Source organism: Hippoglossus stenolepis, chromosome 3, assembly GCF_022539355.2.
Source record: "Hippoglossus stenolepis isolate QCI-W04-F060 chromosome 3, HSTE1.2, whole genome shotgun sequence".
NCBI classification, from domain to species: Eukaryota; Metazoa; Chordata; class Actinopteri; order Pleuronectiformes; family Pleuronectidae; genus Hippoglossus; species Hippoglossus stenolepis.
In genome coordinates this window covers 7,136,499-7,161,980 of record NC_061485.1, presented here as the reverse complement: position 1 = coordinate 7,161,980, position 25,482 = coordinate 7,136,499, and the positions used below count along the sequence as shown (strand labels likewise).

At 42.8% G+C, this 25,482-nt stretch overlaps 1 protein-coding gene across 7 annotated transcripts in view; it reads left to right on the top strand.

Annotated features, from left to right (window-relative positions):
* Positions 1–25,482, top strand: part of rap1gapb (RAP1 GTPase activating protein b) — a 100,706-nt gene that overhangs the window by 42,436 nt on the left and 32,788 nt on the right. For 2 of the 7 annotated variants that reach the window (XM_035153104.2, XM_035153105.2), the window contains exon 2: positions 1,240–1,275. In XM_035153104.2, coding sequence (XP_035008995.1) covers positions 1,273–1,275 — 3 coding nt within the window. In that variant the 5' untranslated portion in view covers positions 1,240–1,272. Of the gene's footprint in view, positions 1–1,239; positions 1,276–12,759; positions 12,917–13,317; positions 14,352–22,988; positions 23,083–25,482 lie in introns of those variants that run through there. The other 5 variants (XM_035153097.2, XM_035153092.2, XM_035153093.2 and 2 more) reach the window with 5 other exon arrangements.

Sequence of the window (25,482 nt, the reverse complement as noted above, 5' to 3'; positions counted from 1 at the left end):
ATTAGCTCGTGTGAGGAAGGGGAACATTTCACAAAGTGTAATTGGTTAATATAAGTTATTTATTGCACAAATGTTTGGAGATAGATTACAAAATAAGAGTGAGGCAGACTTGTATGTTCTCATACATATATGAAGTCATCTGGCTTCATGGAGGCACACTGTGGTGTTTATTGATAAAAACATAACTTGCACTAACCAAAGTATCTGTTTAAGCAGTTAATTAAATCATCACATGAATTATCACTTGAAAGAGGGAAGTTGTGACAAACCCAAAATAATTATTACCCGTCTCTGCCTTTCCACTCAACTCTATGGAGGTTCACAGCAGCTTTCATGGTAACTTCAGTATTTTCATTGGGTCTCTGCACTTTTCTCTTCAAGCCAGAGCAGGCGACAAGATAACAAAACTCACTGTACGATTCCTGCTCGGCACCAAACTGTGGACACACCGAGTGGATGGTGAACATGCTGAAGTGTAGCACTTAACATCTGAAGAGACAGATATTTTCATCTGTAGTTGGTGGATGGAGACTAAAGAAGAACTAACAGGAGAGTAAATGAAATCCTACATTCATCAGGTGAACAGAAACAGACAGAACCTCCCTTAAGATGAATGCTGATGTTGTTCTGTGTCTGATTGAAGTGTAAGTTCCCCATTTGATTTTAACAAGGTTAAAATATGTTGACGTTTGATATATATATATCTTGTGAACACGATATCTCAAGAATTCCTTGAGGGAAATTCTTCAAATTTGGGACAAATGTTGAGTTGTAAGCACAGATGAACTGATCAGATTTTGAGAGTCAAAGGTTAAAGGTCACAGTGAGCTTATGTTGTTTCGAACGGAGTCTATCAGGAACACCCATCTGGCAAACTGCTTGGACTCAAGGATGAACCGATTAGGTTTTGGTGGTCAATGGTCAAGAAAACTGTGACCTCACCAAACCCTTGCTTGCCTTGTGATATCTTAAGAACGCCTAAAGAGAATCCTTGCAAATGTTGTACATATTTTCATTTAGACTCACAGATTAAAACATTTGAATTTGGGCGTCAAACGTCTCACAAAACATGTTTTTGGCGAACGTGATATCTCAAGTCTGTTTTAAGGTACTTCTTCAAATCTTTGCATTTGTCACTTGGACTCAATGATTTATGGATTAAATGACGCTAATTATCATCTTTCAGTGACACACCAGATGAGAATCATTATTAATCTGCTTTTATTTGTTTATCTGCAGGGTCGACAAGAACTTCTCCAGGACCAGAACCGTATGGTGAGTCCTGCTCTGATTGAAATACAACATTATGCATCACCGAGATTTGTTTTAATGCTTGACTTCATTCACTTGAACATGAGTTGTGTTTCCACCTATTGAAGCCCTTGAGATCCGTGCAACAAAGCTGCTGAAGCAGTTTACACTTTATTATACATCCAACTTTAATCATCTGAAGACAGAATGAAACATGACCAGACCATCACGGACTATCTCTACTCAGTTAGTTGGTATTCATATGATCCCTCTGTTCCAACCAGATTCGTGCTCAGCATTCAGGTCCTAACTCGGTGGTGTGACCTGAATATAGACACAGTTATGAAGGCTGATAAGTCCTGTAATTTTACAACAGTGAAAACTATAAGCAGACTTTCCCTCCTCCTTATCTCAACTCTGACTTATTCCCGGCGCCTAACAAGAATTTAAATTGTGCAGGAAATAATGTTGTCACTCAGAAAAGCCTGTCTGTTCTTATGGTGTTGTACATCTGCAGTCGAAAGGACAGAGATCGGGGAAGTGAAGCGAATGTGTGGTCGTAAATTATAGACTGTATATAAGGATTGACGACATGACGGCTTCCAAAAAGTGAAGCAGATTGATCCTGACTGCCTCCCCGGGGAGCTGGCTGCAGTACAGGTCATAAATCCTGCCTCCTCTGTGCTGGTCAATGGAACAAGGGCCAAACTGAAAAGCCAAAAGTCCAAGTTCACTTTGGTTTCTGTCATTTAGGTTTAATCACACTGATGCTTGTCCAAGCGTTTACCTTTCCCGTGAGATTGGTTGAGGCATATACATGTGATTGACAAGTGAGATTGACTTGCGATTGGTCGAGCCCATGTATCGGCAGGACCTTGATACCGTGGCTCCACTCGGTGATAACTATCTCCCAGACTATGGCTCCAAATGACGTCAGAAGTGCAAGATGGCGGCACCCGTATCTGTTATTTTGGCTTCATTTTTGTAGGGAGGAAGTGGAAAAACACGTTGTCCATCTTTATTTACAATTTATGCTTTGAATACTTGGTCGAGAGACAGAGAGCACAAGTATGTACTGTATGTAATACGGCTTTGAGACACAAACATTAATATTACAACTTGCGCATACATAGATATTTACAATAGTTCATTTGTAATCCAGTTCTGTAATGAATCCACAAGTCTTTGTTTGTGGTGCTGTGAGTTGTGACCTTTTATATTTAAGTTCATGTTTGTGTTGTATGGAGTCGAGGCAGTTGGAAAAGGAGACTAAGCACCCATCTAAAAAAGATTTTAGGTTGCCATCTTAAATGCCCACAATCCATGTTAATCAACACATTTGATGTATATCATAATAAATATATATAAGTAAAATAACCTAGGATACGTGTTTACAAAGTGATAAAGAAAACACATTATATATAAATCATGTCACACTAATGGTTGGTATTCCATAAAAAGGCTCAGAATGAATAGCCGTCAGTAACACTAACTACAGGAGGATTCAAGACAGCAGATGTCTTTATGAACACTGGTTATCTAATCTAATTATCAGCGGTGATTGTCAGAGTTTGTCTGTTTTGCAGGGGGCTGAGGTTTGGGTTTCGTCTTTCACTGGGTTGAATGAGACGAACGAATGAAAAGCGAACGGAGAAGTGAAGACTAATTACGTATTAGATTATAGATTTTTTTGTCTTTTTGTTTGCACGGTTCTCTGCCAGAATTCCAGCGACTGGGGAAAAAAAAGTAGCAGTTGCCTCATCATTCTGCATCAAATGGGCCACAGACACGTAAAAAACTGAGTCATAATGAGTCTGGAAAGGACAATGAGAGGGTTCAGCGGATAGAGGAAATTGGAGGTGCAAGGGTACTCAGGCTGCACAGAGGAGAATACACTGCTCACACACCCACTGAATTTCATTATTAGGGTTTGGTTTCTGTTGCAAACGGGCCTGTGTTGCATGTTAATGGTGCCTCTAGGTTGGTTTGAGCAGTCGATAGTTATCCACAGTACAGCTCCCTGATAATAATCACTGAGTCATTAGACCGATTGTGTATTCAATCAGTCTCAGGCTGCACTGACGTTAAACAGCTTAGCTACCCACAGCATACCTACTGTTTAATAATTCATTTGCTTTGGGCCCCAGGAGGGAATTCTTGAGGAGGTAATTTTTTCTCTGAATCAAGTAGGTTTTGTTCCATATAAAGTTGGATCATATATTATTGGATCATGCTCCAAGAAGGTTTATAAGCTAATGTCTAATTTTTGTCCATAGGAAAGTTAGGAATAACACCGTGCTCGCTATACCGCACTCGCTTTGACTCAATTCACGCATTCCTCCTAAGTGTGGTTGTGATAATACCTATGTACTGATTACAGGCAACAACCAGCACGTAACGTAGGCCTGCTGTGAGCTAGTAGCTATACGTCCAACTCGACAAAATAATGCCAAACGTTAAACGGTCGAAATGTGGCTATAATTCCTGCGAAAGGATTCCGACATTGGGTAGTGCAGGAAATGTTTGAAAATAATTCAGCGTAAAGGGAGGTTTATACAGAATTCGTATTGCTGTTAAAGGCAGAATGCTAAGAATGGGACAAAGTGGTTAACCAAATACAAGATTCTGCTTAAACCAGACCATTTGATTTTGGCACAGCTTTTGCAGACACCTCGGTCGACGGAGATCACGACGCCTTTGTGTCCTCGAAAGGATGCAGACCTTCAGTGTCTGTCATTAAATACTGTGTGTGGTGTGTGTGGTGTGTGTGTGTGTGAACACAAAGCACTCACACTTTTCTCTCATTGGTAGTGAGTCTCCTCCATCTCACCCTGGCACACAGGAGCTTTCTCTTTGTGTTGTTGTACCTTAAATAACCCTGAATCACTAGGGTAAGACAGTGCTCCTTAGGCAAAGTGAGAACATACTTAGGTTTCTGTGCTGAATCGTTCCCAGCGACGTGTTCCCAATTAAACACTCATTAACTTGATTGCTCTCGATAATGGTGGTGCTTATCTCCTCAGTCTAAAGCTCCTGCCGTGCTGCGGTAAGGAGGCCAGAATAAATGTCGTGGCATTTCTGCAGGAACTGTTATTCCGGATGTGGACATTTTTTTTTTCCCCTTCACAACTTAATTCTGCTCTAATGGGGAAAATCATTCAAATGGCATTTTGCATTACTGTATGTCCAGTGATGCAGCAAGTCGGCAATCTATGAATTATTTATAAAAATTAGTTTTAATGAACGTGTTTGGTTAGGGACACCCCTTCCGAGCCCTTGTTTGAGGTTTGATATATTATGTAAAGTATATGCACACATCTGTCGCCTTGCAGCCACTTACTCGACGACCCTCGGACTGACACGAGGAGCTGGGTGGTAATGAAGTGCTCCTCAGTGCTGGACGATGAGAAGGAGCGAGCAAAAGAGGCTTTAATTGTGGACATGTGCCACTTCGGATCGCTGTTAACGGCCATTTTTCCTCCTAGTACGGCGTCGGTGTCGTGAGGAGGAAGAGAAAATACTGTAGAAGAATGAAAAAAACTAAACAAAGCTCGCCCACTGAGTCAGGGTACGGCTTCGCTGTCGTGGGGACAAATAAACCATTTGAACATTTGCTGTATTGGACATTCTGAACAAGACATGAGTTCTGTCTTTCTAATGTTGTGTTGCACGCCCCCCTCATTGCTTCCTGATGTCCTCACATTTCACAGATGTTCAATTGAACTGAGAGTGTGATTGCCAGGAAAGAGTGAATTTATCGTGATGTGAATCGAACCATTCCTGGACAGTCTCGGCGTGACAGCACACCCCTGATGCCAGAATCATCAATTTTAGTAAAGAGACAGTGTGCAATTAAACCCACCCACACCAACTGAGCACTACCACCACGCTACGGTATTGGCATATGGCGTGGTGGGTGGAAAGTATAGTTTTTATTATGGATTCCTCGCATAACGGGAAATAATTCTTCAAACGTGACAATGTGTCCAGAGTTCCTCATTGTAATTTGGCACCATCCCTTAATGAAGCTGCGTAAATCTTTAAGCCCATCGTCTGCCGCTCACCATTATACTGGGGTGGAACCATTTTGTGTTTCTGAGCACCTCGATTAGACTGTTTATGTCTTGACTGGTTCATCTGTTGCTCTGCACAGATCATTTCAGCCTCCCCCTGGCTTCATCCTTTCTTCAATACACACTATTAAGAACCATGGCGCCTGCAGGACTAGATTTCATTCAGGTCAGCTTCCACAACCTAATTCCCCCTCTGTCCCCCACTGCTTGATAAGCCACGTTCTTTGTACTCGTATCACAAAGTATTAGTCCAATACTTTCACCACGTGAGTACATCACAGTTCACTCTAGGAGTAAGTGATCACATTTTTCAACTCAGCTCCCAAGTCTCATCATAATGAAATTTAAAAATATTCAGTGCTCTATTATTTTATACGTATTTTTAATATCTTGACCGTCAGTTGTGATTTATTTTAGAGGATGTAAATACGTGGACATGTTTGAACAAGTCCTATGAAACGTATAAATCACATTACACGAAGGCAAAACTAAAGAATGTGTCAGCAGATTTGCACAGTTTAATGTACAGTAATTTATAGAACACAGTAGATCATATATATAAAAGCCTGTTTTTCTTGCCACCTTTATTGGACCTCGGCACACTCACTAGTCCCAGCTGAGCGGTGCTGTTTTTGATTTATCCCCTGAGGGCGAAAGAGGTGCCTCTGTTCCACTGGCTGTTGTTCATACCGAGGTAGTTTGGAGCAACTGGAGAGGTTCTTCAAAAGGTCACTGACTGGGGACTAGGTTCTCCCCCTGGGAAACTCCACTGCTCATGTGGGCAGTGAATGAGAAACCTGAGATAATTGGTGGAAATGACCTGCCTGATCTGAACCAGGTCTTTATTATTACACTCATCATGGATTGGCCACAACAAACAACAATTTTTGTGCATAGGGTGGTTAATAAGTTATCAGGTACCGGAACACCCAAGGCTTTGAATAGGGTTGGGGCACCAACTGATCACCAACAGCTGGACAGACCTGTCAAACCCAGATGTGTAGTGAGGGTGACCTGAAGGAGTTAAAGTATCTCACTCACATAATGGAGTGTGAGATCAACAGGCCGATTAGTGCAGCGTTAGCAATCCTTTCACTGGACCGTTGTGGTGAGGAGGGACCTGGAAGGCAAAGATATCGATTTAACGATCGATTGTAGTCGTGAGCTTTGGGTAAAGAATCAGATTGTGAACACGAGGAGTAAATATGAGTTTTCTCTGTGGGGTGGCTGAGCTTATCAGTTAGCGGGTACAGCATTCTGACATCTAAAGGGAGCTTGGAGTAGAGATAGTGCTCCATCACGTTCAAAGGAACCATGGGATTCTCCAGGAAGAGCTGGTGAAAGGCAGGAGTAGACTACGTTTCTTAAGCTGCTCCCACCTCAACCCATTCTCTCTTCTTGTGCTTATACATATTAATATATATTTAACTGATTAGAGACTTACATTGAAAACAGAACACAATCTGTTCCAAACTCCTTTTTGCTTACTTTTTTCACAAAGTCAAACCAGCTGAGTTTCATCTTGGATATAAAAGCAAAAGCGGCTCCGGCTGTTTTCTATGTTGACGCACTGACTGTTAGCTATTGCTGCCGCATCATTACCAGGCAGAGAAGAGACCCCTGCTGTGACCCAAACTGGTGTATCTGCTAACCCTAACCCTCAGTGGGTTCACCGGGGCACAACATTGTGACCCCCGGTGCAGCCGCAACGTGGTCTGCCTGCAAAGGGTTGTGCAGAGGACACAGTGTGGGAGCCGCACGGTGATGATGGAGGTTATTTCAGCAGATGGGGTTCGCCTGTTAGTCAACGCACCTGTTCAGTCAGATACATGCTCGAGTGCAGCTGCCGCGGTGGATGAGAAAAGAGGAACGCAGGCTAGAATCTTTCTGAAGTAGTGTCCGCCCTCTTGTCATACTTTTTATCAAAGGCTATAATGCTCAGCTTTCAGACACTGTGACATCGATGTGCTACTGCGTTCGAATGAAGTTTTTTTTTTTTGTCCAATCTCCATTTCCCTACAGATGATTTAAAACCGCAATTACAACATTCCTCCCCTGTTGTGCTTCATTGGCCTCCTCAGCTAGTTTAGACGTATTCCGCTAATTAATTGCAAAGCTCAGACGTATTGAGGGAGTAATGTTGCCTGCTAATGGAGCCATTTGACATTATCAGGAGGTCGAATCCATGTAATCAAGCCCTATTACATCTCAGTTCAGGAGACACTTCATTTACACACTGTACATATACCTCACTGAGTGGGAATAGAGAAAGCAGGAGAGCTTGAACGGGGGTGGGGGGGAAATTATGCGTCAGTGTTTCAGCTGCTTCACTCAGGCATTGTGTTCCATTGTTCATGATTCATACCAATAGTTGTTTGATGACAGAAATGCAGCCAGTGTCGTCAGAAACCTATTTCTAAATATATCCGACTGCAGTTGACGTTCTTTTGTCTGGACAATGTCGAAGACGATGTTATTTTTCATGCTGCGATTCCTAATAGAAAATTCCAGCATGACTCATAAACACTCGGTGTGTAGTCGGTAGCGGCAAATGGTTTGAGTTCTTCTCGATTTCCCACAGAACCATAAACGCACTCTACAGTTTTCGAGACCGTAAATGACAGTCAAATCAATTTTGAAGCATGTACGCCGGTTTTATGGTCCAACATTCCCACGTCATATACCAGAGTTTCATATCCAGCTGCTGTGTCACGGCTCCAGTCACGACTTGTTGTTTTATTTTTTGGTTTCCCTGCGTTTCCTCTCGTCTGTCTGTGTGTAAGGAGCGGAACGGTGGCGCAGTGGTTAGCACCGTCGCCTCACGGGGTTCACTCAGTTCAGCCAGGGCCTCTCTGTGTGGAGTTAACATCTTCTTCCACTGTCTACATGGGTTGTCTCCTTCCTGCCACAGTCCAAAGACGTGCAGGTGGAACAGTTTGGCATTTCCGCCCGGGCCATCTTGCTTTTTTGAAGCCAGAAGCAGCCACATGTGGAGGAGTACATCAATCAATGCCCAAATGCAAAGAGATATGTCTGTTGCAAACCATGAAACCATCACTGCCCACATTCATTTAACGGAATACATCCAATATAGGGGACATCGCAGAGTCGAGAATTTCTGAAAAACGACAGTAGAGGAGACTGTGATAATGTCTCTTAACAAAGGGGCAGAGCAGCTGTTTGTCCCTGTTCCCATATAAAGTAGCATCATATATATCCCTGTAGTAACTTAGCAACTCACAAAGTCTCTCCTCAAGGAGTTCGGCCATTGTTGAAACTTCACTTCATAGACGTCCATAGAAGTTGACTACTTTATGCAACTAGTGGTGTCGCCCTCTACTGGTCATTCAACAGAATACAGGTTTCTGGCACAAAACAACCATTTTCGTAGTAACGTCTATGGCGTTTATGTGTTTCTGTGTCGTGGGTGTGGCTTACCTGGCTCCACTCCACACCTCATCAATCTCAGCTCAAACACCCCGACTATCCGTCCACCCCCGACACCAGACTCGTAAGCCTGCTCAGTGGTATCTACTTCCTCAGCTGCTCAGCGCTTTCTTAATGTGAAGTTCATTCTTCGTGTTCCTCCTCTCACTGACCTGTAATCTCCTGTGCACCAAGACGCCAGCGCCTGTCCGGCCACGCCATTCATTACACAATGCCACAAACCCCACTCACCACGCCAAACCATTCAGCCACCTGCCAAACTGCACCATTCCAATCCCCAACTCAGCCTGCCAGCCCGAACCCTCACTTATCCGTCCTTAGCTATTCTTTTCATGAACTCCTTTTTTAATTCAGCTTCACTGGCTGTGTCCATGTCAGCTTTTGGGTCCAAAAAAAACTAAGCCCTTATGGGTTATTCTTCATTTGTATATCGGCATTTTCACTTTCTCAGCCTCATTCTCTGCCTGAGGTTAGTTGGGTTGTTTACTGCGTTTTCTCTTTTTCAGTGTGTTTGTGTCTGTGTGTGTGTCTGTGTGTTCCTCACTGCCGCAGCAGCTGACAGCCCCGCATGTCCACATAATGACTCTAATCACTGAGAGACACTGCAGCTCACTGCACTTACATCCAGTCGATCCAGGACATATCGTCAGGAGTTTAATTTTGAGCCATCTATTTTTGGGAAAGTGTATCTTGCTTTACCTAATTGGAAAGATACAGGGTTCTCTAAGACTAGTACACATACAGAAATAATATAACATTGGATTGAATCCTGCCTATGCTAGTTTATATGTGCAGCACAGCCAGCAGACATCATTAAACTGTAAAATTATGATAATTTTAGTGCAGTTAACTGTGGTTCGGGAAGTATTTTCTACAAAAACATGCACGATCAGGCAATTTGGACACTTTTTCCCATAGGTTTGAATGCGATTGTGTTTGTCAATACAAGCCTGTGTAACCTGTGTGTAGTCTTCTCAATATAGTTACACAACTGTTCCTGGTCTCTGTCTTCTCTCTCTCCCTCTCTGATACCCCAATTATCTCCTGTCAACCTAACCGGTGAACTGCAGCTCACCCTCAGTCCTGTTCTGCTCCAGGTTCCATCCCCTTGTACTTGCTAATTGTGAGAACTGCTGGGTCTCTCTCTGTAACACTGTAAGGTCTCAACCTTACTCTGTAAAGTGCCTTCAGATAACAGTCTTTGTAATTTGGCACTATATGAAATGGAAGTGAATTGCATGCTGGGATACATTCCAAGTCTGCTTCTTCTGATGCTCAAAATGCACCATACAGAGAATCAATGGGTGGATATGAGAAGGTCCATTTATGCAGCTATCTGCAGCCTCCATGTCGGGAACAGCCAGTAGCCGGAGGCATCATGTTTTCAGATTGTTTGTTCGTCCATCTGTTTATATTCTTGTGAACACGATATCTCAAGAACACCAGAATTTCTTCATATTTGGTACAAACACTCAGTTTGACTCAAGTATGTAGTGATTAGAATTTAGTGCTCACAGGCAAAGGATTCTGTGACCTCACAAACACATTTGTTGCCTTGTGGACATGATATCTCAGGAAGACCTGCAGGGAATTCTTCCAAATTTAGCACAGATGTTCACTTTGATTGTCTGATTAGGTTTGGGTGGTCAGAGGTCGAAGTGGCCTCACAAAGGATGATATGTAGACTGAAACTAGTTTTAATCAGTGTTGTCTATTACATGGAAATTGAGATGTAGTGGCTCAACATGTATCAAATGAAACGGCTCAGGACGACACTTGATAGTCTGACAAGAAATCAGGGCACTGTATTTCCGAACCTTGGCCAAGCCACAGCGTGTCTTCCATATGCTACCTGCTCCACTGGCTGTCCTGTGGTTTCACATCCAGTTAGGGTCCAGCTTTATCACTGCCAAAATCAATAGAGGGCCACCGGAAAGCAAGGTAATTATGGGAGCCAGCGGGGTTCTGGGAGTGCTGACAGCACTGTGGCTGTGGTGAAGAACTTCCTCTCCCACCTTTCAAGCCGTGAGGGGGAAGAGGTCCTGCATCCACATGGTAATTACATTTTTAGTAGAAACTCATCTTATGCCGCTTTTCCTGCTTTATGGTACCCTCAGGATTTTTTAATCAAGTAAAAGTTATATTTATATTAAGTGTTTCTCACTGAAATTAATGATGTGTATCCTCGAGGGCCGACAAATGTTTTGAGAACATCCTCATAAAAGATTTGCAAAGCCATTTACAAACAAAGTGCATCCTGTATTGTTTACATTAATATTTGCAGGCATGCTGTCTTCTTTTCCGTCGCCATTGTCGGTACATTGCCTCATTTATTTAAATATTAATGCAACCAGCTCTCCATCATTAGAGTAGTGGAAAAGCAATGGCAGAATGTAAACTATTTTTAAAACATTTATTCAGTTTCTGTTTCCATGACACAAATGCACACAGTTACAGAAACCGTGTTATTCATGGAGATAATGAAGTTGTATAATATTTCTGCTTTTTTGGCACTGACCAATGACTTAGCAAATTAGCAGGTATGCAGGTTTAAGACATGCTGGTATAAACCCACTTAAAAGAAGTCATTGATTTCTTTCCCATTGCCAGTAGAGGAGTTTTGCCTTTTCAACGTATCAGAAAACTCACCGTCTTGCCAGTTTTGCATTTTGCACAATAAAATTTGCTCTTGCGTGTTGTTCTAAAAATGTAAAAACAAGTGCTAATGGCTATTTACGCACCAACGCCCACAAGTTCAATGCACATCATAATGTCGGCACAAAATGAAGAAGGAGAAATTAGCGCGTTCACCTGGGTGTTATATTTCCATCACTGCCGATTAAAGCCTTCATCTACTGCAGAGTTATTTGACCCATGAGTGAGCGCCGATTGTGGCCATTCCCAGATGTGAGTGGGTTTTTTCACCAGTGGAAATTGGGTTTGAGAGGAGGGGGACTTCAGCACGTGCGGTGTGGGTGTTCTGGGCGTCACGAGCACAGAACTCCTGTAAACGAAAGTGTTACTAGTGCTGTTTTCAAGGGGTATTCTCTGCAGTTTAGTGGTGTGTACATAAATTTAGCTGCCTCAGGAGAAGACTGTGGATAGAGTGGGAGGCGGACAGTCACAGTGAGAGACGGAGAGGGGGGATGGAACTAATGAAATGAGAAATGGAAATGGAAGAAACTGAGTCAGAGGAGACTCAGCATGACCCACATACATTTGCTCTTAGAAGTGCACACCACCTAATTATCTTGACAATCCTGAATTCCCGTGTACTCACTTGAAAAAAAGAAAAAGAACCTGTTTAGTCGACCTCCCCCTGACTTGGCTCGACTCTGCCATTTGTTCTGCTGTGTGTGTGTGTGTGTGTGTGTGTGTGTGTGTGTGTGAGAAAAGATCCTGTTTCATCTTCACCTCCGGCCCACTGGCGACTCAGAGGCATGTCACAGGCAGAGGGTGTTGATCATATTTAACCTGCACTCTTCATGCTCCTTCTCGGCCTCGTTGTGGGGCTCAGATTTTTCTCCTGGTGATTCCTGTCCTCCCCCGGGTGAGTGAGGAGCAGCTTACCTGGGACCTCTGCTGGGAAACCACAAACACAGGTTATCCAGTGTCACCCAACCTCCTGAGTGGTTAAACGTAAAGAAAACAGGCTTTGTGTGCTCCTTTCATTGTTGTGTGTGTGTGTGTGTGTGTGTGTGTGTGTGTGTGTGTGTGTGTGTGTGTGTGTGTGTGTGTGTGTGTGTGTGTGTGTGTGTGTGTGTGTGTGTGTGTGTGTGTGTGTGTGTGTGTGTGTGTGTGTGTGTGTGTGTGTGCGTGTGCGCCAACCCAGCTCTGGGCTACCTGTAACATTACACCCACAGCAGGGTGTGGACTGGGCAACAGGCCGCTAAAAGGCTCGCGCCACATCCCCTTATGGGTTTGTCTCAGGGCCGGCAGCTTGGTTTATCGATTGGCACTACCACCATTAGGATTTCTGCAGCTCGGGACTCCTGGTGGATCTCCAACCGTAACCTTAGCAAGCAGCTAAATCTGTCATCAGAGGAAATGCTTCAGAGGAAAGGAGGAGGAGGAGGAAGGGTTGGCATAAGATTTTGGAAAGCAAGCTTCTCTGACACTCTTTTTCAAAAGATGGATCATTATTGGTAAGATGATGTGTGATTTATTACGTATAGATCTTTTTTATCTTTGGTTTTATCATGTAGGACTATACGTGTTGAATAGCCTTGTGTAAAAGAGAAACGATTTATGTGACACAGTTTTAATCATCAATTAAGGTTGTGTTTTCATCTGTCTGTTGGTGGAAGGATCTAGTTTGGGTCAGGGAAGAACCCATTCAAATTTAATTTGGATCCAGATCAGGGGGCAGATACAGTATTAATTTTTTTTTACTCAATTTAACGTTACATTTTTCAACATTTTCTTTGATTTCTCAGAGAATAATTCATAGATATTGATGAAAAAAGTTAAACATTTGTGAGAATTGGTGGAAATGTGGTCTCTTTCGGGGAGGTGTGTGCTCACTGAGTGGGGATATAAGACTTTTCTCAACTGTTAACTACTATAATTTACATAAAAATTCAACTGGAGTGATTTAGCATTTATAAATCTTTGTATGTTTCCTGCAGGACATGAACTGGCAGCATGTATTGAAGTCCATTTACTGGCTACTGTGCAGATCTCTTGTTGTCTCTATCCTCGTAATGTTTAGTGATATCTTCTGCTGTTTTATGTATGAGGATTTAGCCTCCCACCAAAAAACAACAAAAGAAAATAGAGAAAATGGGATTACTGAGCAAAACATTGGACAACACGGACCTGTGCTTATTCCTCTTTGGGCTGAGCATGTGTTCTCGTCCCCATTATGTGTGAGCCTGCTGCAAAATGTGCAGCATTTGAGAGCTTTTCAGCTGACTGCCGGCCACTAATGTGTCAAATGGACAAAGGGATAGTTGGGCTATTTTATGCAGGAGGTGTTTTACGATGTGGGAACAAGCTGTCAGAAACGAGACAGATAATAGGACAGGGAGATCTGATGTCACCTCCCAAATGAGACTCTCGAAAAATTGCTTTCAAGCCTCCATCCGCCTGCAGAATTTTGCCCCATTGAATGTGCGGAGTCTGTTATTAACGAGCCGACTCACTGAGGCAAATGGAAACGCAGAGCAACACCCACAGCTTGAATGGATAACACTCTGTCATACGTACATCAAGAGGGAAAAACTAATTGGGGGAGGTGGAGATGAAAAGCAAACAAAGGGGAGACATCGGGAGGGACAGAAGGAGTCGGGGAGAGAGAGAGGAGTGCATTTGTGCTCGACTCGGAGTAAGAGCAGCCAGGAGAATGCACGCATGTGTGTGAGAGAGAGAGAGAGAGAGAGAGGGAAGAGAGAGAGAGGGAGGGTGGAACGGAGAGGGAGGATGGAGGGAGGGCTGCTCTCAGCATCATGTGAAAGGAGGAGAGGCTGATCTCCGACAGCAGGTGCTGGAGGACGGAGAGTCGGACGCACGGAGCGAGCGGTTGCGTGTTTGAGCACCAAACCTTGTTCAGGAGAAGAGGCTGAGCCGCGAGTGAGGCAGGTAAGACGATGGAGAGCGCCTGTGAGCTGCTGAAAGATAAATTGAGAAAGACGGCGCTGAAGTCGATACCAAACAGAGTGAAAAGACAAATGGAAGCAGCTAAAGAAGAGTGTGATATAGATCTCTGCCCGGCGCTGGCTGATCTGTCCTGATCTCTTCATCCTCAAACTTTCTCTCAACGTCTCTCTCTCCCCCTCCTCTTCCTCCTCTCCCTCTCTCCCTCGTCCACCCAGGAAGTGGCCGACTGGCATCTCAGAGTAAATGACTCTGCTTTCATTGTGCATTAGCTGCTGTAGTTGATTGGATTAGTTGCTCTCTTCTAAGTGGACCTGCAAAGCTTATGGGGTTTATGTGTACTTGTACTGTCTCGGACTCTCCCTGTGTGTGTGTGTGTGTGTGTGTGTGTGTGTGTGTGTGTGTGTGTGTGTGTGTGTGTGTGTGTGTGTGTGTGTGTGTGTGTGTGTGTGTGTGTGTGTGTGTGTGTGTGTGTGTGTGTGTGTGTGTGTGTGTGTGTGTGTGTGGGGGAGCTCTTGGTGGAGGAAAAGAGCAAGTGTATCTGATCTAAATATTCTTTTTGTTCAGTATTTATGAATCTTTGGAGCTGGAGCCCTCAGCGAGGGTTTAATCTGTAATGCCACTGAAAGAACCTTGGAGCTGCTCCAGTGAAGATAAATTGGCAAATTCAGATTCAGCTCTGAGTTCAGGTTCAGGTGAGCTTCATTTGACTTTTTTTTTGTCAAAAATGAACGAGGAGAAAAAAAAGGTGCCAGAATGTCTCCAAGGTTCAGTCTTATTGGAGCAACTTTGGGTCGTTATGGTGACGACGCTGTGTTTTATTAGCAAAACCCAATTACAGCTTTTCTTCTAGTACAATGGGTGCAAGCAAAGCAAGAAATACGAAGTGTTTTTCATCATTTCTCATTTTCAGCTCCGTGTTCGCAGCAGCAGTGAAAGCTCATTGGCTGGACTCACGCTGAGACAGATTGAGACAGATCTCGCCAAAGTCTTCAGATTAACCTTGAACATAGAAGTATTGACTGGTGGCTTACAGGGTGATGTACATGTCGCTGAAGACCTGCTGGTCCCTTCATTCTGTTGTTTTTACACAAGGGTTCACCCTGCAGGTTTCTTCTGGATATAAAGCCCCGTTTCATTGAGAGAACGACTGTATTGTCAGATCTATAATCACAAATCCACTGTCAAACCTGTCTGTCAGGAAATGGGCTTACCAGAATGTGTCAGATCAATATGCATCTCTGTTTCCCATTAGTCTGCAGTCTGCTTGATGCTCGCAGAAACCATTGCTCGTTTGGGCCTTAGCTACAAAGTAAGTGACGGCACTTCAGATCTCTTTATTAATGTAAGAAGCCCGGAGGTCCTTCACAGGGAGCCTGGTGAGCCTGAAGCCCACTTGCAAAGGTTTAGTGGAGAAGTTACTTTGCCATTAATAGAGAAAGGATCTGATAAAACCCGACTCTCCCTGCAGCACCTGTGGCTGTCGGGTGTTTGCTGAAGAAACCACTGCATCTGTTGAGCTGGTGCACGTGCAGCTGTCATGTTAAATCCATGTTTAGCCCGGGGCCAAGAGAATTCACCAGAAGAGGCTTTGTAGGTTTCTGATAAATGTTATACTCACACATGCCTTTGGCGTAAAGGCTGCACCACGACCGATAAACTGATGAGAAATCAACTCTACCACTGCTTATTGACTTTTTGTGGTGCAAAATCAATGTAATTATTGCCATACAATTAAGTTACGTATACATTATAATCATTTTATCTTTAAAGATCAAATAACCATCAGAACATTATTTCTGAAAAGCAAAAAGCAGAGCTGGACTGAGACAGATTCTTTGGGGCTGATGCCACTACAGATATATTATATATATATATATATATATTATTACATGATATATGTAAGTGACGCTTATTATTTCACATTTGGTTTAACTATAGATAAAAACACAAATGAAGCCAAATGTATAAAACTTGAATTAAGAAAGTGAACATATTTTTTATGTAAAAAATAAATGCACGTATTATCTGCATTGTTTATTCGTTCAAATCCAATTTTACTGGATAATCCTTGTATTTGTAGAGCTCAACTGAAAACGCAGTGTGCACCTACTTCTTAAAATGTTACTGCACTTTCTCCATGGCCAGTATCATCATTCCAAGGATGACTAAGCATGACTCACCACAATATACAGCGGATCATACTGTTTTTGTTTTTTCAAGCCAGTGAACCAAACCCTGGAACTTCTTACGTCTTTATGTAGGACATATCTTATTGGACAGTGGATTTTGAGGTTGATAAACCGATATTAAACATTTAGAATAAAGCTTCAGCTGTTTTCCTGCCCGACCTTGACCCTCTTCCCTCTGACTGCTGCAGCTCTCTCCAGGCCCCATCCCACTCAGATTGACTGGTTTCAAATTAAGATTGCGGGGAAGTCGGTGTTTCCCAGCTGATTTGTGTTTGCAGGTGCCGGACAGGGCTGAGCTGCGATCGGACTACAGATGGTGGATTCTTATCGGAGCTTATGACCCAGCAGGCTGTGGAGGCAGCTGTGGGCAGCACACAGGATTAACCGGTGGATTTGGTTTCAGGATTCTTTGTGTCCATTTGGAAGCTTCCCGCTGCCAGAAAATCAAGATGAGAACATATGTTCAACATCGTATTCCATCAAGTTAAGAGCGTGATGGAGGAGATTGGTTATTTTTGGACTTTGGATCACTGGCCCTGTAGATCGTCTGCTCTGGTGCTCCATTCAAGCTGAGCAGAAGAAAACGAGAACTCCTAAATGAATCGTCTGGCAATTTTGCTTAAAAACAATATTTTCAACGTCTATGTCTACATATAGTTACAGGCAAACATTGACTAAATTGGAGATTAGTATTTAGATTATATCTTTTTTAATCAGTCTCTTTACCTGTTATAGTTTCCTAAGTGCAATTATAGAGGAAAATATGTAATATTCATCAAATGAAGCAACGTTCTTCTTGGAGTACAGGAGCTCCTTATCTATAAACTACACAACTCGTGAGTTTGGCGATCGTAATAATACTTCTAACTTTCATACAGTTTTTATATTTATCTTTTTAAACGGAGCATCTTACAGTGATACTGGGAATAGGTAATGTTGCTAGGTGACACATACACTTACACAACTGCAGCTGCAACCAGAACTCTGCCTCCGTAGGAACAGAGAGAGAAGAAGCGCTGTCTACACCAGTGTTTGTTTATTTGTTCCACGGAGCAGGAGGTGCTTTTAAAGTAAGAAAAATACGACCACATGCTCGGCCCCTAAAAGTAAAATAATATCAGCTTCTTTATTGGCTCTGTGCGGCCATGAGGTTGCAGACAATGGATCAGATGTGACCCCAGAATGAACCTTTCACCCGGAGTGATGTGTGGGCTACATGGCAATGGACAGCTTAACTGTCATTATTTTTAACCGGTGAGATAAGTGTTGCTGTGGATGGCTGCCAGTCACCTGTCCACAGTGGCACAGCGACCTGCCACCTGGCTGCTGCTGTGCACAGGCTTCACCTGCCGTGTGTCGCCTGGTGCACAGTTCCACTCTGGAGCATTCAGTTCAGCTGTTGGTTGTTATTGTAACTCATCACACGTAGGAAAATGTGTGTAACATTATTATATCAGTAGCATTTCGTACTAAAACACCTTTTGTTTGTTTGAAATGGGCAGCGATGATGTAAAAGTTTCAAATATAAATACAACCAGGTACAAGTGACACGTAAAATAAGAAACTTTACTAAAAAACAGCAAACTGGTGAAAAACAAAGAAAATACACAGAATCATGTAACAATCAGTGGCTAAACTGAACTAGAGAAAATTAAAGCCACGTGTTGAGAACAATAAGGTTGTGATTTCAAAAGACTTTTAAAAATGACAAAGAAAACATGACCTTCTATGATAGTAAACTTGATATCCTTGGTTTTTGGACTGTAGGTCAGTGGGAACTTGATTTTCTTTTCAAATGATCAATGATCATTGACAAAATAACTCGCCCAATTAATTAGTAAATGACAAGAAAGCTAATTAGTTGCAGTTTATACGACAATATGAGTAATAATAAAGAATACAGTCTTTTGTCACTGCAGACATTTGGTTCCGTCTAACTCATTAATGTGAGTGATGCCCACCGGCTGCAGAACAATGGGAACTGGTCGACCTGGAGTTTTGTTGGTTTTTTCCCAGCAGAGTAAATGATGAAATGAATAATGGCTGAATTCCATGTAGCTGCTGCAGCTTGTGGGTCCTGGCGACGTCCACGCTGTCCCACGGTCATGTTGAACTGAACAGAGCCATTGTTAACAACACCTGTGCTTTTACTGACTGAAAGGATCTATTGTGACTTTTATTCTGAAACACAGGGAGAAGATGTTGTATATTTAATCACTGTTGGAGTACATATATATATATTAAATATAGATTCATATAAGTACGATAACCTTGACAACATTATAGAAATATAACCGAACGACAGGATCGCACCGAGTGAGATGCAGCAGCGTAGGCGACTGTATTTTTTTATAACCTTGATTAAAACGGTTTTCGTCACACTCTTCGCATGCGAACAACATCCACCACAGCTTCTCTGCAGCAGACGATGAACTGTCGCACGTCCCTCTTTGATTTGCGACTTCACAAATCGTACAGTGTCACCCTGGCATGTGTCAAGATGATGACATTCTGATAATGTGCGCTCGCTGTGATTTGAAATCTTTCCCTGAGTCAAACTTAGCATTTACCCCCATTCACTGGATGCATTTCTGTTATCTGCCTTGCAAATCAATGCAATGAGGGCGTAAACACTCTCTCTCTCTCTCTCTCTCTGTCACTTCTGTTTCATTTTGCCCGTTGGGAAAATACATTGACATATCAACACATCAGAACTAAATACTTAACCTCAATCTTAAAGGAGACGTGATGCTTTAGCTTTTGTCCAGTGTGTTTTATGTTTTTTTTTGTGTATGTTAAAGTTATGCAAACTTAAAAAGCCTCGTCAGAAGTCCAGCCCGTACATCAAGTGTTTCAGACAGAGGCTGAAAAGAGGAGCAGCAGCGATGGACAGGATGAGGAAAGACATTTGTTTTTTTTAACATAAAACCTTTTCAAGTAATGACCCAAATTAAAATGATCAACAAGAATATGTTTTACCTTGTACCTTATTTTAAATTGAACCTTAAAACCCAATATTTAAACCTCAAACCGGACCACTCACCCTGGAGTCACTTTCTCTCTGAAGAACACACACACACACACAAGGACAACAACAACCACACAAATGTATTCATCTTCTGTGATGAGAGCCACCGAGCACATCAGCAGTGGAATTGGCAGGCAGACAGGCAGCCTTCATCTTTCTGTCTATTGACTCTTCCTAAATAAAGATTGATTTGCACGTTGGCCCTTCATTATGGATGTGGGCAGTGTGGGTTCGCTGTGCGCATGCTGAAGCAGCTGGTCACTCGCACCTACTGTGCAAACGGTAACATGTAAATCAAGAAAAATAAATTGAGCTGTTGATATTTTTGCAAACGTAAAAAACCAAAAGCAGAATTTTACAGCTTCAGAATTGGTTTGATTCCCGCTCCTCACCCTGAACGTCTGTTCCTGCTCGATGGAACTTGAGACTTTAAACCAGCGTTTATCTCCAACAATCGCAGAGGAAACTTTTAAAATATCAAGAAATCCAAATAGAGTTTAGTGGATTTGTTACAGCAGCAGCACTGTTGGTTCAGGAAGCCGGGGATCATGGGTAATATTTACTGTTCAGTTGTGTCAGTTCAGTGGGATTATGCAATCGACTCCACTTTATCGCGTGGATACCGACAGAATTAATAACCATGTGTGGCTATAGAGGGCGCTGTTGATTGGTAAAAGTTACATAGTGTTGATTTATAACAATAGTTATTGTGCTTTTCAGATATTTTTTTGTCGTTGCCACTTTAATTCTTCCTATAGGACAGTTACACCAGGTGTCACCAAAACCTGCAGGTAGAACAAGCTCAGTGAGACATTTCTTTGTCGGCAGATTTTAATGTATAATTCTGGGTTTGAAGCAGCATTTTACATCATATTTTCTTTGTGTCCCGGCTGCATTATATGAAAAGACGTAACAAAGCCGAGGATGATGTGGAAAAAAAAAACCTGACAGCCTCATTCAGTCAAATTTCCCGGATTCAGCAGAGATCAGACGAACAGGTTTCCTCGCCTCATCCCGGTCATCAGCCTGTTTCATAGAGGTGCTGCTCTGTTTGCTCAGACTCACAGATTCTCCCCAGCTAATAGGCAATGTGTTGTGAGATAAAAGCGGCCATATAAAATAATGGACTGTGCTGTGAAAGAAAGACCCACACTGTAAATGATCCTATTTCAACTGCTCCACCTCTAAAACACCATGTGCCGGGCTGGAGGAAATATGTGACAGAGAGAGAACAAATCTTCACTTTGTTATCAGCAAATGAACCAGATTGTGCTGTTGGTTTGTGTTTCTTTCTGCCGCTGAGCAGTGTTTGGAAATGCCCTCTGCTGCAGGTTTGCAGAACAGGATGCATGCACAGACGGGCTGCCAGTTCTAGCAAGTGACTGTTGCGTGAGACAAAGTGTGAAGTAATATGCTGTGACCAGAATCGTGGCCGGACTGGTAATTCACTGGAATCGCACACAGAAGAGAAGAGGCTGAGGGGAGCGGAGGAAGAGCGTCGAGGGGCAGCGGGTGAAGAGATGAAAGCAGAGGGTCCTTTCTTCTTCTGCTTTGTATCAGTTTTCCCTTTGTTCTCCCTCGTTTCTACATTTTCCACTTTTCTCCCCCGTGCACTTCTCAAGATCGACAGTTTCACACTCTCGCCTCTGATCAGAACTCGACACGTAGCCTCTGACGTGAGGGTGAGAAAGTGCAGGCAAAGCTGTGACGTAAAGAGCAGGACCTTGTTTATTTTTATTTTAGGATCCGAATGCGAATGCAGACAGTCAGGTAAAAGAAGAGAAGATGTTTCTGAGGGAACAGAACCGACTGACTGAAGAATGAGAGGAAAATTATGCCACATCCATACTACTACATATTGTTTGAAAACACATAAACTCTGTTACAGATGCGCCTGCCACCCACACTACTGCGTAGTTTTAGAGCCACTAAAATGAAGAAGTTTGGAATCTGTGTTTTAGTCTGGCCAGAGAGAAACGTTTGGGGACGTTAACGTAGACATTCGCAACCGCTTGGGTCTTTACGCCATTTTCAAAACGTATAGCAGTATGGATGTAGCCTTAAGAACACGCAGGAGGAGATGGGAAAAAGACACAGTTCCAAACATAGTGTTTATTAAAATAGATGTAGGCCTTATAGGTCTGGAGAGTGAAGCCAGTGTGGACTAGAGCGTAGCTACCTGACCTGATCCTGATGGATTAGGACAGAAAAACAAAATACCTGTCATACTCGGCCACTACTCGCGTGTGTAGGGTTGGACAGAAGTTGAACAATTACTCAACAACAATTACAGCAACAATTTAACTTTGAAATACTAGTTCTATGGACTCGGTTACTTTACATGGTGCTTCAACCTCTTCTGCAGTGAATTTCAAGTTGACGGCACCACATTGTGATGTTTGGGTTCAAACTTTGCCTGTATTAAAACAATCTACTCCAAACAATGTCTTCCAAAGGTCATTTACAAGTTGTAACCATGGTAACAATAATTGCATGATAGTCAGGAGTTGGGGGAAAAAAACACTGGTTGCGTTTGGACATAAAAAAAACAAATACCTGTCGGTCACTTGTCGCTGTAGTTCGGGTCGAAAACGCCTGTTTGGCTGAGGTGGGTCACTACTCGGTCCGATGTGGTCAATGTGGACATGCCTGAAGCCTGTATTCTCTCAAATGACCAGCAGAGGGCGACTCCACTGGTTGCAACAAGATGCTTCTATAGAAGTCTACAAGTAAATGACTCTAATTCTCACTTGACGTCAGTAAACATTTTCATGAGGAGTTTATGGTCTCAGTCGCTAAACTTTCAAGTATTCTTCAATACAGTATGATGTAAATTTTGTAAGTTACATCTCCATAGAAAATAGTCAAATAAAGCAAAGTATGCATCGGGGGATTGGCTGTGATTGACAGGTGGTACCGTCCAATGGTTGCAAGTCTCAGGTGTGTGTGTGTGTGTGTGTGTGTGTGTGTGTGTGTGGGCGTGCAGTGTCCTCGAGCTCAAGATGCAAGATGCAAAACAGCAGTTCAGGAACCAATGGGTGACATCACGTCGGGTCGCCACTTGGTTCCAACACATTATCGGGCGGAGCAGATAATCACAGCAGGAAGTAAGACAACTACAGAAACCTTAGGGAAGCTATTACAAAATAAAAGAGGAAATAAAAGTGTAGAGTGTACAAAGTCACACAGAGGGGCGCTTCCTGAGAGTTGAATTCCCGACTGAAGAAACACTCTTAGGACAGTGGTGAAATAATAACATCCTCCTCTTTGTAGTTAGAGTTGAATGAACCTCCTCAATGGGATGAGTCAATGGTGTCTTATTGCGTAAATGAGAAACTCAGCTTGAAGCCAGTCCCTAACCTCTCTCCCTCTCTCCACCCTTCCGTCCTCTCTGACTCACAGGAAACAAGATGGCAGGATTCCTCGTATCTCGGATGAAGTAGAGCCCTCAGCAGCACACTCCCACCCTCCATTTCCTCTTCCCTCACTTTCAAAGGTAATGCAATACTTTGACCGGCTGCTGTTCTCCCCTCTCATCATGCTCTCTGTGCTGGAAACTCGAGGCAGCGCCAAGAGCCTGATGTGATAAATCTGAAAGTGAGACGTACCTGGAATCAATTCTTCATACAATGGAGCTTCTTCTTCTTCTTCTTTACAAAAGACATTTGTCGTGCCGATAGAAATGATTTCAACAAGAAGAAGCTGTTCTGATATTCATATAGGCGCCTGACTATTGGAAAACTGTGAATCCACTGTTCCTTTTTGATTAAAAAAAGTAATGGCTGCATTCATATTCCTGGACCCTGGGACTGTATAGTGTTCGTCACCAGCACGGTTCACTGGTGCATTTGACCAGAATGGTGAATGGTAAATGGTCTGTATTTATATTGCAATTTTCTCGTCTTCCACTCAAAGTGCAAGTCCAGCACAGATTTGACGTTCATCCATTCACATTTATACAGAATGAATCTACGTGCAGCACTTTCTCCATCGCACAATGTCAGCAGAGCCATCACAGGCACTTTGGGTTTTGCCCAAGGACACTTTGGCATGTGGAATGGAGGAGCCGGGCATCGAACCACCAGAATAATGTAGCTCTACCTCCTGAGCCACATCAGCCGTCCCACTCTAATAGAATAGAGCCATCATCAAAGACTAATGTTATGAGTTCCTGTTGGAGGACAAATAAAGGATTTCAGTTGTTTGTTTAAATGATGAGTCGGGTGATATTCAGTAATTTTCTTGTCAGTAAAAGTTAACTCAAGATTCAAGAATCAACACATTATTGCCGTTGATTTGAAATTGCGAGATCACCCAACATAGACGGGAAAAAAAAATTGAGAATGAGACACACATATAATCTGAGCCCCTAGAAAGAATAGAATAGATAAGACCTAAAACTAATAGATAAAACAAATATTAAATCAGTGACCGACTAAAGGTGGAATTCAATATTTAATCCTATTTCAGTCATGTTCTCTGAAAGTGTGGAGCTAGAAAATTACATAATAGAAGAGAGAGAGAGAAAGTATTTATTTTTAGCTTATTCAATAATTGATATCCTCAGTAGGGAACAAGTGGCCCAGACGGGGGCACCTGTAGGGAATTTGGAAACGGATCAAGACATGGTCTCTGGTATATTCTAACTCTTTAAGGCTAAACGACAGGGGAGTATTGGACTTTGGTGACTGCATGATGGATTGACTGAAATGCCGCCTCCAGTCCGTCCCTATATCCTCATCTGTGCATTTGAATCCCTCGTTGGCTCCCGCTCGTCAAATCTTTTCCCTGCTGCACCCAGGTGAGCGCTGCCTCTGATGCCTGTGCCTCCTGCTGACACAGTTGGCAGGCTGTTGTGCTGCCTGACGGAGCCGGAGCCTGTGCCCTCTGTCTCAGGCGTCTGTGACAAATATAGATCTGCAGCAGTTGTTCCTCTCTGACACATACATGCCGGTACCAGAAGGCACACTGCTGTTATTTATGTCCAACATGCACCAGTGATACTAGTTGCCTGGGGATTAATAATATACGGCTTTATATGGAGCTGCTGGGAATAGACTTGTAGGGTTGAGTCATGTGCTTCCCATTTCTATATTTAAATATTATACGTCAAACTGTCGACTTAATGTTTTTTTTATATTATTTTGAACGACAAAAGTGAAATGAAGCTCTAACTTGCAATTACCACCATATTGTCGGGTCGGGTGTGTTCCCGCCGGTGGTTGTAATTTTTTACAGCGCAGCAGGTTGCACGCAGCAGAGTTGTAAAAGACACTTTATAGTTTTATTGCCATGTAGAAATTTTCCAGTGGCTGAAGTTTAAAACTCCTTTAAGAGTTTGTGAAAAGAACCGGGCTGAAGCAAAGATGGGAAAACAAGTCGACAAACAGTGGAGTCATGATCATAGAGAAGCTCAGGGGGCTTGAGATGAAGCACATTTCATAAATATGACGTATTGAAATCCTCTTTTCAAGACGACACTTGCTAACACGCTCATATTGGCCTGTGAGTTATAAAGATATGATAAGAGCTGATAGTCAAATGTTTGACAGCAATACAGGAGTCAAATACGTGCTTCATAGTTTGTTCACAGGTTTTGGAAAGCAGTAGTGCATATATCTGGAAAACACCTAGTTTAGACTCAACAAGAAGAATTTGCCTTAGCATCAGTTAAGTTTGAAAACTACACATTAGAAAAGGAAATGAATCTGAGGCTGCAGAGTTCGAGGAGCGTCTACATCAGCCACCAGCAGCATAATGTGAGTGAGCGGTCGGTGGTCAAGTTGCATGGTGGGTAATGGCTACTCAAAATGCAACCGCAGGTTTGGACTAGAAAGAAAACTGAAAGAGAAAAAGGAGAACTCGTGTTCCAATTCTTCTGGAACCACAAACCACA